At 38.7% G+C, this 18,262-nt stretch overlaps 1 protein-coding gene across 5 annotated transcripts in view; it reads left to right on the plus strand.

Moving 5' to 3' along the window:
* Positions 1–4,810: 4,810 nt before the first annotated feature.
* PYROXD1 (pyridine nucleotide-disulphide oxidoreductase domain 1) overlaps positions 4,811–18,262 on the plus strand; it is a 35,330-nt gene continuing 21,878 nt past the window's right edge. For 2 of the 5 annotated variants that reach the window (XM_001098386.5, XM_077953695.1), the window contains exons 1-3: positions 4,811–4,977; positions 7,854–7,934; positions 17,182–17,301. In XM_001098386.5, the coding sequence (XP_001098386.3) occupies positions 4,894–4,977; positions 7,854–7,934; positions 17,182–17,301 (285 nt within the window). In that variant the 5' untranslated portion in view covers positions 4,811–4,893. Of the gene's footprint in view, positions 4,978–7,853; positions 7,935–10,039; positions 10,162–17,181; positions 17,302–18,262 lie in introns of all 5 variants that reach the window. The other 3 variants (XM_077953694.1, XM_028829313.2, XM_077953693.1) reach the window with 3 other exon arrangements.

Here is an 18,262-nt window from a genome sequence, read left to right on the forward strand (position 1 = left end):
TGTGTGTTGCTTTCCTCTATGTGTCCATGCTGTTCTCATTATTTGGCTTCCACTTATAAGTGAGAACATACGGTATTTGTTTTCCTGTTCCTGTGTTAATTTTCTAACTAATGGCCTCCAGATCCATCCATGTCCCTGCAAAGGACATAATTTGATTCCTTTTTATGGCTGCTTAGTATTCCATGGTGTATATGTACCACATTGTCTTTATCCCATCTATCATTGATGGGCATTTGGGTTGATTCCATGTCATTGCTATTGTCCACCACTTTTTTAAGTCTAAAAAATCAACAATAAAATAAATCAAACTCTGATTTGTATGATCTGCCATTTTCCATGGTGTAAATACTCCCATTATGGCCAATTTCAAGCTATCAACATGACATCACTGAATGAGGCAGTAGGAAGAAATGTGTAGCAGCCCACCATTATATTTTTACCTATAGATACAATAGATGTAAATAACCTCAAGAGTAGAGATAATAGCAAAAGAATTAGGAAATAATGAGTTTTGAATACTTATTACGTTTGTCTTAATATAATTTATGTGATTATGTTTATACAGTTTAGTGTTTAACAATAGCTGTGCTAACAATCAACTCACACAAATCCTAAAATTTTAACAATCAGCTCTCACAGATTCACAGTTGTACCACACCACTGATTCATAGATACAGGAAGACAGCCTGTGGTATAGCAAGAGTGACACAACGGCCATGATGACTGATGTTTGATTCCTGCCTACTAAGGTATTCTGCAGCAAGGTCCTTAAACAATGCCCATAGCATAGATAACCCTTCAAAAGAAACAAAGCATGTAGCATAGATAATTACCTCAGTAAGATTCTTATCTAGACTCCCTAGTATTCATGAGTTTTGCAAGAAAGTCTGAGATAAGATCAGCTGTACATGTTTTATCCTAAAACCTTACATATTTTCTGGAGGGCAGATGTGGGGATCCACTTTAACAGAATCATTTCTGTTTGTACGTCCCTATTAAATATCTCTTTCTAAGAAACTGGATTTGTCAGCTTTTCTTTGGCCTCTCAGCTCCCTCAGCCTTTGGGGGTAGGTTTGCACATCTATGCTCATACAGGAACAACAGGGAGGCTCTTTCCTTTCCTTACTCCTTACCCACCCTCCAATTTTAAAGCCCCTAACTAAGAAGCAGCAGAGAAGCAGAAAAGACAGAACTTCAGATCCCTTTTAGCTCTGGTCAGCAAGCTTAGGAGTGAAGACCACATCAACCTGGTGACTGTTTCTGAGGAGTCAAAGAAATACCAGTGCGTTGCTAAATATTATAGGGTAAGTTAAGAGCTCTTAGTTAGGAGAAGAGCTGGAGCACGAAAGCAACAATAAATCATTTAGCGTTGCCTGTAGTTAGGTGAGGCTTTAATTGGATGTGTGTCTGGAGTTTTGATAACACGTAGTACCAGACTTTTTATTACCTGAGAATGATCAGATAAGCTAAATTAATAAGCATTTAATTTAGAGGAGAAAAATACATTCACGGGAAAATTATCCAGAATTAAAAATGTTTGCTTTAATTTCTTCCCTATATAGTCCAGCTTGTTCAGTAAATCAGTTACATGAACTATTAAAAACAAAGAAGAGGTTTCGAGGGCAAGATGAATCTAGGCTGTACTCACAGTGAATTGGCAAGAACCAAGATAACAATGAGAAGATATCCAAGATGCTTCAGAAATTTCAGACTTGAAGATTCAGAGTAGATTACATGAGAGATAGACATCTGGGAGTTAAAAGCATAATAGGTTTGTCAAGGTTATGACCATAGATAAAATCCTTTAGACAGAGAAACACAGTCTATTCAACAGGGCACAGGCAGACAACCATTAATCCTACTAAGAGGCACGCACTGTGCTAGAAAGTTTAAATATGTCGCCTCACCTATGTATCAAAGCAACTCTACAAAGTAGATGTTATACCCACCTTGCCAATGAGGAAACTAGGGTTCAGATGAGGTAAATAATTCACTGAATAGTCACACAACAAAGAAATTCTGGTGCCACATTTGAATCTAGGTCATCTGACTCAAAAGCTATTAATCTTTAACTACTCTATGAAGTGTCATTATTCATTCCCAATTTTTGCAGTTCAAAATTAACCTCAATACTCCTATTCTAGACATTTCTGCTATCAACTTGAAGAAGAATGGAAAACTAGATTTTGATGGTAGTTTAAAAGTTGGGAATGGCCTTCAAGAGATTAGGCAGGTATGGGAGTCAGATGTAAGAACACTATGGAGGGAAATAGAAGAAGATAGCTTTATCTCCTTCAGTTTTTCCAGATGAGTCTTGAACTCCCCAACCACTTTTCTTTCTTTCTTTCTTCCCTTTTAACCATCTCCTGTATTTCCCATGCTCATTCCTGCTACTAAGCCTTTGGTTCTTGGGATATTTCCTACATGACTTGCCACATCTTCTTCTGAACCTATCCAAATTCTATTGGCCTTTGAGGTTCAATGTAAGTTCCACTTCTTCTCTGAACCTTTCTTTGCCAACTCCAGTCCTGCTATTCTTTTCCACCCATAAACATACACCATAATATTTAGCAACACACTGGTATTTCTTTGACTCCTCAGAAACAGTTACCAGGTTGATATGCTCTTCACTCCTAAGCTTGCTGACCAGAGCTAAAAGGGATCTGAAGTTCTGTCTTTTCTGCTTCTCTGTTGCTTCTTGGCATTGGGCCTCCCTTATTTGTAGGTGCCCAGTTTTCTTTGCAGTTGCCCTTCCCCTAACCTGTACCTATTGCTGCCCTCCCTGTGGATAACATGTTTCAAGTTACCTATATCTTACTTTTAACCCACCCTACATCCAGTATATGTATCTAATTTAATCAACATTAAGGTGAGATGTACTGAAAGTTCTTTAACTCTTAGACATTTCTAAAAGTTGGATCTTTATGCCAGTGTGGCAGGCAGGTAGGTCTTATCCCTACACCACCTTGACAAAAAGCCAGCCTTCAAAAGCGGCACAAAAAAGGAGAGTGTGGAGTCATTACTCCTTTACATTTGAGGAGGCTCCTGCTACTTTGCTTCCCCTCCCATAGACAATGATCTCCCTCCATTTCCCCTGGGAGCTTAAATTCCACTCTATTCTTCCTTCCGACTGAATTCCGTAAAGAGGAAACCCCTTTCACAATATACAGGAGGATCTTGACCCTGAACAATGAATCTAGAAGTCTTTAGAAGGACTTCAAGGCAGTTTCATACTGCACCAACTTTCTACTTCATTCAGCACATTTTTGTTGAATATATATTACCTACTAAACATTGGAGATACAAAGGGAGACAAAAACAATCCCTGAGATTAAGTAAGGAGTTTATGGTGGTGGTGGGGTCAGGCAGTAAGAATTTACAAAAAAGTGGGATAAGTCTAAATTTAGAGGATGACAAGGTGCTACAGGAACACACAGAGAGGACACCTAGTTGTCTTGAGGATGTTAGATAAAGTATCTTAGAGGAAGCAATGGCTTGATGAAACCAAAGGTCGATGAGTTAGCTAGGGAAAAGTAGTTGGGAAAAAGGTATGTGCAAATGCTCAGAAAGAAATTGGCACATCCTGGGATCTGGAAGTGTAGTGTGGCCTAAATGGACCACAGTGTGAGGGAGATAATGTGAAAATAAGGTGAAGCAAGATTAGATCTAAATGGGCTTAAGGAATGTATTTCCTCCTCCTAGAAATGAATGCTTTGTTTGGCTGCTATACTAGTAACAGGAATTAGACACGTTTATTAAACCGCTTACCATTTAACTTGGTAAATCAAAGAACAATGATTTTTATGGGTATCAGTAAATATCTGTAATTAGATACGTGGTAGGCTTTCCTGTTCATATATAATGGTTATTCTCAGTGTTTAAAGAATTAAAGGGACACTGGTAATTACTAGTTTTAGAGTGAGCCATTTGGAAGATAATACCTTACCATTACAATAGTACCTTACCATTACCAATAGTAAAATAATATGAATAGTGAATAATATAGTAAAAACAGTTAGAAATAATTTAGCAATTTCTTAAAAACAATTGACCACCACGAAAAAAATTCACAATAAAACGGAGACTGGGAATGTTTCGTTCAACTTTCAAACATGCTGCTATTGATTGGAAATGTAAGAAATGTTCATTTGTTTTGACAAAATGGAAAGCAACTGTACATTATTACTGGAAACTTTAGCTGAGGTCAACGTTGTAAATGTAAAGGATAATTTATCTTAGAGAACAATTCAGTAGTATTGTTTTGCCTTGTCATGAAAAATTTTTGTGCTTCCACAAACAAAAATCTTGGATTGTTAGGTGAATGGTGGCAATGAAGTGGTTTTCAGAAGACTCAGTTTCTTCATCTACAAAAATGACAGGAAGTGGGGCCGTCATTCTGCCAGTAAGACATTCTGCCAATAAGTGGGGCTCCTTCTGCCAATAAGAGCATGAGATCTGCGCCTCTAATTTCTCTCAGAAACAAATAATGAGAACTTCATACCAATTCATCTATTATATGAAAGCTTTGTCCCGTGAGAATACTGGTCTATCTTTAGATATGTAATTTATCAAACTTCTTTGGGCAACCCATCTTTTTTACTTTTTTATTTTTTATTTTTTGGTCTTCTCTTTGTCAAATTTTTATGGAATAACTACATTCAGGTGTAGTAATAGTAACGCAAAGCTCTGAAAACCACGAGACAATCCGTTGCTTCCGAAACGCAGCCGGCAGCAGGCACTCGAGAAGACTAAGTATGAGCTCCCGAGCACCCGTAGGTCGGATTCCGTGGATAAGGCACCGGAAGTGACCGCTTCTTGGCTGCTTCCTCTCCTGGAGTCCAAAGTCCAGCTGCTCCGCCGCAATATTCAGTAAACCACTGGGAGTCCGGCAGCATGGAGGCAGCGCGCCCTCCCGCGACTGCAGGGAAATTCGTGGTGGTCGGCGGCGGCATCGCGGGCGTCACTTGTGCGGAGCAGGTAGGGCGGTGCTCAGGCGGTTCCGCCTCTTTCCCCTACCCCAAAGGCGGTAGCGCTTAAGACTTTCCTCCCACCCCCTCCCTTTTTCTTCCGGGTTCCTCTTTTGCTGCGTGCTTTTCGCGCTTATTGCTCCCAGATTTTAGAAACGGCTTGGTGGTCCTCACATGGCCTCACTAGCTTTCTCTCAGGCGCAGGGAGGAGTGGGAGGCAAATTATTGCCGAGAAACCAAAGCTGGCAGATCCGTGCTCAGATCCTTGTAATGTCAGAGCAGACATGAGAACTTCGTATTTAGACAAAAAATTCAGCCCTCTTTTTTTTTTTTTTTTTTTTTTTTTTTATTTGAGACGGAGTTTCACTCTGTCGCCCAGCCTGGAGTGCAGTGGTGCGATCTTGGCTTAATGCAACCTTTGCCTCCCGGGTTCAAGCGATTCTTCTCTTGCGTCAGCCTCACAAGTAGCTGGGATTACAGGCGCCCGCCACCACGCCCGGCTAATGTTTGTATTTTTAGTAGAGAAGGGTTTTCACCATGTTGGCCAGGCTGGTCTCGAACTCCTGGGCTCAAGCAGTCTGCCTGCTTCCGCCTACCAAAGTGCTGGGATTACAGACCTGAGCCACAGCGCCCGGCCCTCAGCCCCCTTTGTTAATTGTCATAGGTGACTGAGTTTAGTTTCCAGATAGTTGCCAAGTCTTTAGTGCACCTTAACTAATTAATAAAGAATCCCATATGTAAGTTTTCTATACTTTGAACTCCCAAGATAGAAGATACTTTATTTCTAGTAATGTTTTGTAAAACAATCAGGAAGGGATTATGTGCATGTAGGGCATGCTTTCCTGTTGATACTGAATAGCCAGACCGTATATATTCATATACATGTGTGTATTCCAAAAAGTTCTAGGTTATTTTGTTGATATAAATATGAGCAATCGCTGAAGTCATAAGAAATAGTGCAAGAAACTCAAGTGTTTTCATTATTGGATGCATATTTTTCATTTATTCACTAAGTAAGCATATATGATGCAGGCACTGTATTTAAGGGCTGAGTGTTCAGCTATGAACGGCATGGTATACCATACTAGGGACCCACAGCCTAGTGAAGAGACAATGTTGTATGTCTATGCAAGAGATATCAACGGTTATCTTAGGGGTGCCTGTGGAGTAGTTAGGGAGTGAATTAGGGAAGAGGAATTTTTTTTTTAATCGAAGGAGGTATTTTTTAAATCTCATTTTGAGAGAATGAGTGAAAGTTCAAGTATTCAAGAAAAGAATGTCATCTCCAGTGGAAAAGCAGGGATCATCAGCGAGCAGTAAAGCTTAAAGCATAGATCATAAGGAATCTTATAAATCATGCTAAGAACTTAAGAAGAATTTACAAGTAGTCAGATGTTTTTGAGCGGTGGAGTAACTTGATCATGTGAAAAGGTTTGAAAGATGATTAGTTACAATGTATTTGTGGCAGAGGCAGCTGGTTTATACGTGAAACTGGGGAGCCAATTTGAAGGTGATTTGAGTAGTATAAAGAAGTTTCGAGGACCTCATCTAGCAATGGAAACAGGGAGATAAATTACAGAATATACAAAGGAAAGAAAGATGGAGAGAGTAATAATATTGCCAAATATAGAAAGTTCAAATAGAATGAGACTAAGAAGAATCCCATGGGTGTTGGGCACGATAGCTCACAGTTGTAATTTCAGAACTTTGGGAGGCCAAAGTGAGAGGATTGCATGAGGCCAGGAGTTTGAAGCCAGGCCGGGCAACATGGCAAGATCCCATCTCCATTAAAAACAAGAAAAGAAAAGAAAAGAAAAGAAATAATCCCTTGGATTTTAAGGATTCATAGATACCTCAAACATGCTGTTTTAGTGATGTAGTAGGAATAGAAGCCAGATATATTGAGGGTGGTGGTGTGGAGGAACCAGACTTTGAGATAAGAAAATGCTTTCAGGTACAGAATGAAGAAAGAGATTATAGCTAAAGGAAAATAATGCAACATTAACAAGTTATACCTCTAAATTTTGTTGAAGCTATTGTTAAAATGGCTTTATCATCCCACAATATGTACTGACTGGAAGAGGCAGAATAGGAGTGCCAAAGCATTGGGGAAAGTCAGACCAATATTCTAAGTGTTTAATATTGAGGGTTTGCTTTGATTTCATCCCGTTGAAGACAAATGAAATATTATTTTAAGATAAATATAAGTTGGTTTAACTGTTAGGAAAATAGTTTATTCTAATTCTCTGCATTATAACTCTAAATTGGTATACAAAATAGTTGAAGTAAATAAAGGATACTTCTTTTTTTTTTCTTTTTTTTTGAGACGGAGAGTCTTGCTGTGTCACCCAGGCTGGAGTGCAGTGGCGCGATCTCGGCTCACTGCAAGCTCCGCCTCCCGGGTTTACGCCGTTTTCCTGGCTCAGCCTCCCGAGTAGCTGGGACTACAGGCGTCCGCTACCACGCCCGGCTAATTTTTTATATTTTTTTAGTAGAGATGGGGTTTCACTATGTTAGCCTGGATGGTCTCGATCTCCTGACCTCGTGATCCGCCCGCCTTGGCCTCCCAAAGTGCTGGGATTACAGGGTGAGCCACCGTGCCTGGCCATAAAGGATACTTCTTTATATCACTTTTCTTGTTCAGCAGTTCTTTGTTAGTGTTTGCTGTAAATATATTATTTTATCAGTATCAGAGTTTACCATTATTTACCATTGCCCCATAGATAAGGACATGACAGGGGATAATGGAGACCTTTAGATGAGGAGCAGTGAGTTTTTAATTTTCTAGATTAATTACATTATTAAAGTTGCATCATCCTCAACCCCAAACCATATATGCCAGTAGTTAATTTGTCCTAATTTTTTTTCTCTCTTTTTAAAAATAAGTTGGCTACTCAGTTTCCATCAGAAGATATTCTCTTGATAACAGCTTCTCCTGTTATTAAAGCAGTTACGAATTTCAAGCAGGTAAGAACCTTTGTATAACTTCTTAATATTAATTTGAAAAAATTGCAATTTAACTTGCATAGCATTAAGGTAACTACTTTTTTCTTTCTTAAAAATTGACAAGTACAATTATATGCTGTACAACATGATGTTTTGATATATGTATACATTGTGGAATGGCTAAGTCAAGCTATTTAAAATCTTTCCAATTTTGATGCCTTCTATTTCTTTCTCTTACCTAATTTACTTACCTAATTTAATTAGGACTTTATACTGTGTTGAATAGAAGTGTTGAAGAGTGGGCATCCTTGTGTTGTTCTTGATCTTGGAAAAGCTCTCAGCTTTTCACCATTCAATATAGTATTAGCTATAGGCTTGTGTATGACCATTTTTATGTTGAGGTACATTCCTTCTATACCTAGTTGTTGGGCTTTTGTTATGAAAAGATGTTTAATTTTGTTGAATTTTTTTTCTGTATCTGTACAGATGGTCATGATTTTTGTCCTTTGTTCTGTTAATGTGGTATATCACATTTACTGATTTGCATATTTTAAGCCATGTTTGCATCCCTGAATAAATCCCCCTTGATTATGGTGAATTGATGATTTGTATTTTATTGTTGTTATTGTTTTGTTTTTTGTTTTTGTTTTTGTTTCTTTTTTGAGACGGAGTCTCGCTCTATTGCCCAAGCTGGAGTCATTGCAAGCTCTGCCTCCCAGGTTTACACCACTCTCCTGCCTCAGCCTCCTGAGCAGCTGGGACTACAGGCGACCACCACGACGCCCGGCTACTTTTTTGTATTTTTTAGCAGAGATGGGGTTTCACCATATTAGCCAGGATGGTCTCGATCTCCTGACCTCACGATCCACCCGCCTCGGCCTCCCAAAGTGCTGGGATTACAAGTGTGAGCCACCACACCTGGCGAATTGATTACTTTTAATATGTTGTTGAAATCAGTATGTTAGTATTTTGTTAAAGATTTTTGCATCTATATGCATCAGGGATATTGACCTGTAATTTTTTTTCTTGTAGTATCCTTACCTGGCTTTTGTATTGGGTAATGCTAGCCTCATAAAATGAGTTTGGAAATTTTCCCTCCTCTTCAATTTTTTGGAAGAGTTTCAGAAAGCTAGGTATTAGTTCTTTAAATGTTTGACAGAATTCAGCAGTGAAGTCATCAGGTCCTGGGTTTTTCTTTGATGGAAGACTTTTTATTGCTAATTTAATCCCCTTACTTATTACTGATCTGTTCAGATTTTCTGTTTCTTTGTGGTTTAATCTTGGTAGGCTGTATGTAGGTATGTATCCACTTCTTCTAGGTTGTCCAATTTGTTGGAGTATAATTATTCCTAATAGTCTCTTATGATCCTTTGTATTTCTGTTGTATCAGTTGTAAAGTGTCCTCTTTCATTTCTGATTTTATTTACTTGAGTCTTGTCTCTTTTTCAGTCTAGCTAAAGGTTTCTCAATTTTTTTGTATTTTCAAAATAACATCTTTTTGTTTTGTCGATCTTTTCTATTGTTTTTCTAGTCTCTACTTCATTTATTTCTGCTCTGCTCTTTGTTTCCTTCCTTTCTTTAATTTTGAGTTTAGTTTGTTCTTAGTTTTCTAGTTCCTTGAGATGTAACCTTAAGTTGTTTACTTGGTATCTTTCTTTTTTGATATAAGTGATTATTGCTGTAAACTTTGCTCTTAGAACTGCTTTTGCTGAATCTTGTAAGTTTTGGTATGTTGTGTCTTCATTTTAATTAGTCTCAAGATATTTTTAATTAAAAAAATTCTTTCTTGACCCACTGGTTCTTTAGGAGAATGTTGTTTAATTTCTAAATATTTGTGAATTTTCTGAAATTTCTCCTGTTATTAATTTCTAGTTTTATATCATTGTGGTAGGGAAAAGGTGCTTGATATGATTTCATCCTTGTATTTGTTAAGACTTGTTTTGTGACCTATTGTGATTTATCGAATGTTCCATGTGCGCTTGAAGAGGATGTGTACTCTGCTGCTAAGTGAAATATTCTGTATGTGTCTGTTAAATCCATTAGTTCACATCCAGTGTTTTATTTCCAATAATCTTTTCATTGTTGAAAGTGGAGTACTGAAATTCCCTACTCTTTTATTTTTTGAGACAGAGTCTCGCTGTGTCACCAAGGCTGGAGTGCAGTGGTGCAATCTTGACTTACTGAAACCTCCATCTCCCAGATTCAAGTGATTCTCCTGCCTCAGCCTCTCGAGTTGCTGGGACTACAGGTGTGTGCCACCATGCCTAGCTAATTTTTTTTTGTATTTTTGTTAGAGATGGGGTTTCACCATGTTGGCCAGGGTGGTCTTCCTGACCTCAAGTGATCCGCATCCCTTGGCCTCCGAAAGTGCTGGGATTACAGGTGTGAGCCACCATGCCCAGCCACTCCTACTCTTTTTATACTGCAATCTGTGTCTCTCTTCATATCAGTTAATATTTGCTTTATTAGGTGCTCTGATGTTAGGTGCATATATATTTACAGTTGTTATATCTTCATAATGAATTGTTCTCTTTAGCATTTTGTAATGACCTTTTTTGTTTCATTTTACAGTTTTTTACAAATGGTTATTTTATCTGGTACAGTTACATCCACTCTCTTGTTTTCTCTTTGCGTGAAATATCTTTTTCCCTCCTTTTCCTTTTCCTGTGTGTCCTTACAGGTGAAGTAAATTTCTTGTAGGTAACATGTAGTTAGACCTTGTTTGTTTATTCATTCAACCACTGTTTCTTTCACTTGAGAATTAGTCCATTGATATTCAAGGTAATTGTTGATAGGTAAAGACTTACTGCTGCCTTTTTTTGTTAATTGTTTTCTAGTTGTTTTGCAAATCTATATTCCTTTTTTCTTTCTTCCTGTCTTCCTTCTAATTAAATTATTGGTATCCTACTTGAATACCTAATTACTAATTGGTATCCTTTCCTTTCAGTTTGAAGAGCTCCTTTTAGCATTTCTCTAGTGGTAGCTTCAATTCCTTAATCTTTTCGTATTTAGTGTATGTTTTTGCTTTGTGGTTATCATGAGGCTTATGTAAAACAATTATAACGGATATTTTTTCTTTTTTTTGAGACGGAGTCTCACTCTGTCGCCTGGGCTAGAGTGCAGTGGCCGGATCTCAGCTCACTGCAAGCTCCGCCTCCCGGGTTCACGCGATTCTCCTCCCTCAGCCTCCCGAGTAGCTGGGACTACAGGCGCCTGCCACCTTGCCCGGCTAGTTTTTTTTTTTTGTATTTTTTAGTAGAGACGGGGTTTCACCGTGTTAGTCAGGATGGTCTCGATCTCCTAACCTTGTGATCTGCCTGTCTCGGCCTCCCAAAGTGCTGGGATTACAGGCTTGAGCCACTGCGCCTGGCTATAATGGATATTTTAAGCTGAAAACTACTTAACTATGACCACATGAAGTAACTCTACACTTTTACTCTACTCCTCTACCACATTTTATGTTTTTGATACCACAATTTACCTCATATTATATATCCCTTAAATTATTGAAGCTACTGTTATATTTAATAGTTTTGTCTTTATTTAATAGTTTTGTGTAAGCCAAACATATAAGTGGCTTACACACCACCATTACAATTTTAGAGTATTCTCAGTTTGACTGTGTAGTTACTTTTACCAGTTAATTTTTATATTTTCACATGTTTTCATGTTACTAATTGGTGTCCTTTTCTTTCAGTTTGAAAAACTCCCTGTAGCATTTCTTGTAAGACAAGGCTGGTGGTGAAGAACCCCCTCAGCTTTTATTTGTCTGTGAAAGTCCTTATCTCACTTTCATTTCTGAAGGACAGCTTTGCCAAGTACTGTATTTTTAGTTGGCAGTTTTGTTTTTTGTTCCTTCAGCACTTTGAATATATGATTTGTGTTAGGCCTTTCTTGCATTGCTATAAAGAAATACCTGAGGCTGGGTGATTTATAAAGAATAGAGGTTTAATTGGCTCATAGTGCTACATGCTGTATGGGAAGCATGGTGCCAGGAATCTGCTCAGCTTCTAATAAAGCCTCAGGAAGCTTACAATCATGGTGGAAGGTGAAGAGAGTAGATGTATCGTATGGTGAGAGCAGGAGCAAAGGAGAGAGTGTGAGGGGAGGTGCCACACATGTATAAACAACCAGGTCTCACAAGAACTCATCATGGCAAGGACAGCATCAAGCCATGAGGGATCTGCTCCCGTGATTTAGCCATCTCCCACCTCCAACACTGGGGATTACATTTCAACATGAGATTTGGCAGGGACAGATGTTCAAATCATGTTATTTTTTCATTTTGTCCTGGCCTGTAAGGTTTCTCCTGAGAAATCTGCTGTTAGCCTTTTGGAGACTCCCTTATTGTGATTTGCTTTTCTCTTTCTGCTGTAATGGCCATCTCCTTGTTTTTGATTTTTGACAGTTTAATTATAATATGTCTTGGTGTAGCCTTATTTGGATTGAATCTGATTAGAGACTTTTGACCTTCTGGTTCCTGGATATTTATATCTTTCTCCAGATTCGGAAAGTTTTTTATTGTTATTTCTTTAAATACACTTTCTACTCCTTTGTCTCTCTCTTCTCCTTCTATAACTCCTATAACTCAAAGATTTGCTTCTTTGATGCCATCCTTTAAATTCCATATTTTTACATTCTTTTCATTCTTTTTTCTTCTTCGTTTTTGACTGTGTATTTTCAAATAATCTGTCTTTAGATTCACGGATTTTTTTCTTCTGTGTGATCAGTTCTCTTGTTGACATAGTCTGTTGCATTTTTTGTTTGTTTGTTTCATCCATTGCATTTTTCATTGCCAGAATTTCTGCTTTATTTTTTAATAACTTGTCTTTTTAAATTTTTTGTTTTGGTTGCTTATTGTTTTCCTGATTTAATTGAATTGTTTGTAACTTCTTGAAGTTCCTTCAGCTTCTTTAAACAATTATTTTGAATTCTTTGTCAGGCAGTGGTTTTATTTGTGTGTGTTCTTTTAGTGGCATGTCTTCTTGGTTTATCATGTTTCTTGTTGCCATTTCTTTCTGTTCTTTTGGTGGCATGGCTTCTTGGTTTATCATGTTTCTTGTTGCCATATGTTGATGTTTGCACATTTGATGACACACTCACTGTTTTCACACGTATGGGCTAGTTTTGCTGTGGAAAGACCTTCCCCTATGGGGAGGGCTGCTTGTTGGATAGGATGTAGCAGTACTGGCACCAGTGAGGGTCCATGCAGCTCTGTCAGCTGAGTTAATTGTTGAAGATTGCAGGGATCCTCAGCATCCAACTCTGGATGTCTGCAGTGGTAGTGAGGGTTGTTGGGGTTTTCAATGTCAGTGGCTGCTAAGAGCCTCCCAATCACAAGGAAGTTGTGGCTTAGGGGATCCCAAGTGGCACTGAGTCTGCCTTCCGGTTCAGTGGCAGCAGCACTGGTGTCTGATAAGTGGTGCCTATGGAGCAGTGATAGAGCTGAGACCCAAAACACAGGCATACATGGAGGAACAAAAGCTCTGGGATCTGGGACAGTAATGACATTGTTGCCTAGAGTGCAAGTACCCATACTGCTGTATTGGTAATAGAATGTGAGGTGAGGATGCTTGTGAAGCAGCCAGGGAAACCAAGGATGGGAACACAGGTGTGCTGTGAAGCAGCCAGGGAAACCAGGAATGGGAACACAGATGTGCTCAAAGTTATAGCAGCTTCATTGTCAGGGAAGGGCCTTGCTTTCAACTGTGGCTGAGCTAGTGCCTGGATTTCAGACATGTGCAGTGAGGCTTGGTTGCAGGGCCCAAAGTGCAAACTAGCTTACTATGGTGATGGCTCTGGTGTCTGAGATGTAGGTGGGCCCAGTGCAGGCCATAGAACCTGGGTCTGGGCCAGGCGCGGTGGCTCAAGCCTGTAATCCCAGCACTTTGGGAGGCCGAGACGGGCGGATCACGAGGTCAGGAGATCGAGACCATCCTGGCTAACACAGTGAAACACCGTCTCTACTAAAAAATACAAAAAACTAGCCGGGCGAGGTGGCGGGCGCCTGTAGTCCCAGCTACTCGGGAGGCTGAGGCAGGAGAATGGCGTGAACCCGGGAGGCGGAGCTTGCAGTGAGCTGAGATCCGGCCACTGCACTCCAGCCTGGGTGACAGAGCAAGACTCCGTCTCAAAAAAAAAAAAAAAAAAAAAAAAAAAAAGAACCTGGGTCTGATGTGTGGGCATTCTCAGAGTGACCATGGCTCTGGGGTTGGGACACTTACGGGGTTGAGAGATAAAGTGACTCCTTTCCCAAAGCATCTTGACATTGGCCACTTCTTTGTGAAGACAAGCTGTGCCGCCATGTCTCCCTCTCTGGGGTTCCCTGGCCAGAATGGTGGTTGGATCCGTCACAGTAGCAAGGGATGCCAGTTTCCTCTGCAGTGCAGGCCACCATGGACCACAGTGCTCCCCACCATGTGACTGATACTAATAGCCTCTGCCTTTCTTTGCTCCTAGCCGTTTCCTGGTTTCTCAGGTGTGCCAGGGTCAGTATTGATTCTTATTATGTGGCTATTCTCCATTTTCTTGCTCCACTGTGTTGCTGCAGATTGTAAAATGGGCCCTTGAGCCCTCTTTGGGCTATTTTGGCTTGTGAATAGTCGTCTATATTTGTTTTGTTGTTTTTTTCTTAATGGGAGAATGAAGGCTGGTATCTCCTACTTAGCCATCTTGATGATAATACCTCCATGCATTCTGGAGTGTTTTAATTGTTTAAAATTACAAATATTCTTTTGACAGTCATTTTAAAAAACCTCGAGTTGAGAATTATTCACATAAAATACCGAAAGTTCCCAGAATTATACTGAATTTTTAGTCTTCTATTCTTTTTCTCCATTTTCCTTCTACTTAGAATTACTTTTGAGAAAGTTTCCAATAAAAATTTTCCAGGAAAGATGCTCTGCAAATCTAAAATGGATACAAATATACATGTAGATAGTTATTATAAATATGGGTAGGGGTGTGTGTATGTGTGTTTACAAATCAGAAAAGTACTTCCAAGCCAAGTTTATACTTACAGATAATTGGTGTTTCAGATATGTAATAAGCATCTCGGAATACTTTGTATTCCATTAATTTATATTCACATTATAATAGGAGTCTAAGAACAGTGGGGTCATAGTATAGAAAAGCCATCTCCAAACTTTTTTGATCGTGTAGCTCAACTGTTAAAACGTTTTGCCTTGACATCCCAATATATGTATACTAATAAGTTATATGCATGAGCTACAGAACTACAATTATAAATATTATAAAGCCTATGCAAAATAAAATTTATAAAATGGCGAAAAACGTAGGTTCTTTCTTCCCACCCTTCAGTGAAGACTACTACCATAGCCCTTCATTTAATACGATGTTTCTTGTAATATCCTGATAATGGAATATAATTTTCTCATATTGTAAACCTGTAAGACCAAGGGTAGTTTAGTGGCATATACCATGTTGTCCCTTTATAACCTAAGCAGAGATACATATGATATCTTACTAGTTAGGTATAGCCAAAGAATTAAGGAGTTTGGGAGAAATAGAGGAAAAATTATAGCTATTAATCTTCAAAAGGTAAAAGTACATATTTAATGACAGGCTGAGACTGTATACATAAGAGAAAGATGTATAGCTGGGTCCCATAATTATCTTTCCAGAAGACCTAATTCAGTATAATAATCCAAGAGTTGTGAGACTTGAATTCAGTTTTTGCCAGTTTTGTAAGTTATGCACAATAGAAGGAAAAAACTTGGTTTCTAGGCCTCTTATTTACTGGTCAGGTAGCCTTGGAAGAGCTCTGTAAACTGCTTCTCCTGTAGTATTAATACTTTCCTTGCTTACTTCACAGGGTTGGGAGCTTAAATGTGCCAATAACAAATATACAAATATCAGCTATTCTGTGTACAGCAGTAGGAAATGGCATTATCTTTATGATTTATTGAGTACCTATATTATGTATTAGCCAATGTACTAGGCACATAAGATACAGAGATTAAAAGTATAGAGCATAATACCAAAAAGTCACTAGTGCTTATCCTGAGGGATTATGGATGAGATTTGGAGAGGGATAAAGAGAGACTTTAACATTTACTCTCTATTATGTATTGTTTGTTTAGTGTTACAAAGAGCATGATTCATGACTTGTATAATTTTTTTTTTTTTTTTGAGATGGAGTCTCGCTCTGTCGCCCAGGCTGGAGTGCAGTGGCGCGATCTCGGCTCACTGCAAGCTCCGCCTCCCGGGTTCACGCCATTCTCCTGCCTCAGCCTCCCGAGTAGCTGGGACTACAGGCGCCCACAACCGCGCCCGGCTAATTTTTTGTATTTTTAGTAGAGACGGGGTTTCACCGTGGTCTCGATCTCCTGACCTTGTGATCCGCCCGCCTCGGCCTCCCAAAGCGCTGGGATTACAGGCGTGAGCCACCGCGCCCGGCCGACTTGTATAATTTTTAAAGGAGAAAAAAGATTACTAGTAATAATTCATATTTATTAAGTGCTTACCATGCACCAAGTAGTCTTCTAAAGGTTTCAAATATATGATCCTTAAATAACCCTAGAAGTAGGTTCTTACATAATTTGTAAGACCGTAGAGGGGTCATGAGACCAAAAGGTTTGAGAACTGTCAAGGCCATGCAGTAAGATTTCCATGCAGTTTTTAAGGAGCAGCTGAGGTTGAATATCAATCTGTAAGGCTGTGTGGTCTTTCTGCAGCAAACTGGGCTTAGGACTAGAGCAAGTAGATAATTTATAGGGTTGGGGATTTTCAGGTTAACAGTTTAGGATAAGAGAGCAAGGTAGTGAAGGATTTAGGGAAAAGGTGGAATGATTCACAACTGAACTTTAACTGGACAGAAAGGAAAGTGAGTCTAGAAGAATACTGATGGTTTTATAGAACAGGAAGGAAGAGTGCAAAGACTAGATGACCATAAGGTCTGCTAGTAAATAGAGAGTGAAAGCTTGAAGGATAAGGAAATAAATAAGCTGTTTGACTAAACTGTAGAAATGTAAGTGGTGTTACCCCTCATTTTACAGGTCAGTTCTCATTTTATTAGCCGGGAAACTGTGGCTTATAACACCTGACTTGCCCAGGAGTGGCCAAGCAAATATTTAAGTCTCTAAATGCTGAATGTAATCCTCTTTCCACTCTATATAGTGCAGTTGGCTAACTTTTTTGTTTTACAAACACAAAATAGTGTATAAAAGCAAAGTATTTTTTTTTTATTTAAGTTCTTGAAAGAAAATACTTTAAAAATATACATTTTTAATCTCTTTGATCTGTACAGATTTCTAAAATATTGGAAGAATTTGATGTTGAAGAACAATCAAGTACCATGTTAGAAAAACGCTTTCCCAACATTAAGGTTATAGAATCTGGCGTAAAGCAACTGAAGAGTGAAGAACACGTAAGATAATTGTTTTCTTAATAACATTTTCCATTATTGAATCTTGATGAGGTTTTGCCTGCCTTCTTTTCACTCCAGCTCTACCACCACCACCACCATTTAAGTTTTTAATATGTAAAGTTTAGTGACATTGATTTCTGATATTATTAGAAAAAATACAGTTTTTGTAAGTTTATTGGAATTATATAATTAGATTTGGGATTTTAGTCTTCACATTTCAAATTACATTAATGTTTATAAAGTGCCCACTGTGTTCTGGTTACTGCATTAGGTGCTGGGATGCAGTAGGGATAATACGAGGTGTCTGCTCCTAGGAACTGTCAGTGTCAAAGGGAATATGAACATGCGTACAATAATTATATTGACATAAAAAAACACAGTCATATAAAAAACACAGTCACTGAAATACTGTCAAAGCTCTGATATCAGGGATTTAGGAAGACTTCACAGAGAGAGTAAAATGAGCTGGGTATTAACAGATGAATGAAATTAAGAGTTCGCCGGGTGGAAAGGGGCATTCCAGGAAGAGGAGGTTGAATGTACAAAGACCCAAAGAAAGGAAAAGAAATATGAAGAATAGAGATGTCAAAGGGATTAGGGTATAGTTAAGTAAAGGAGATTGGCAATCAAGGCTAGAAGCTAAGTAAATAAGATCCTGAAGGGTTTTTAATGTCATACTCTAAGAAGTTGAGTTTGTTTTATATTTGGGAGAAATTGTAAGGTGATTTTAAGAGCTGAGGCATCAATAATAAAATTGATTTTTTTTTTCTAAGGAAGATGGATCTGATAGGAGTGTTGAGAATGAACAAGTGGCCAGTAGCCAACCGAATTAGAAGGTGGTTATGATAGTCAAATATTATGTAAAGGGTCAGGAAATTATGTACAGGCTCACACCTATAATCCCAGCACTTTGGGAGGCCAAGGCAGGTGGATGGCTTTAGCCTAGAAGTTCTACTCTAGC

This window comes from Macaca mulatta, chromosome 11, assembly GCF_049350105.2.
Source record: "Macaca mulatta isolate MMU2019108-1 chromosome 11, T2T-MMU8v2.0, whole genome shotgun sequence".
NCBI lineage: Eukaryota > Metazoa > Chordata > Mammalia > Primates > Cercopithecidae > Macaca > Macaca mulatta.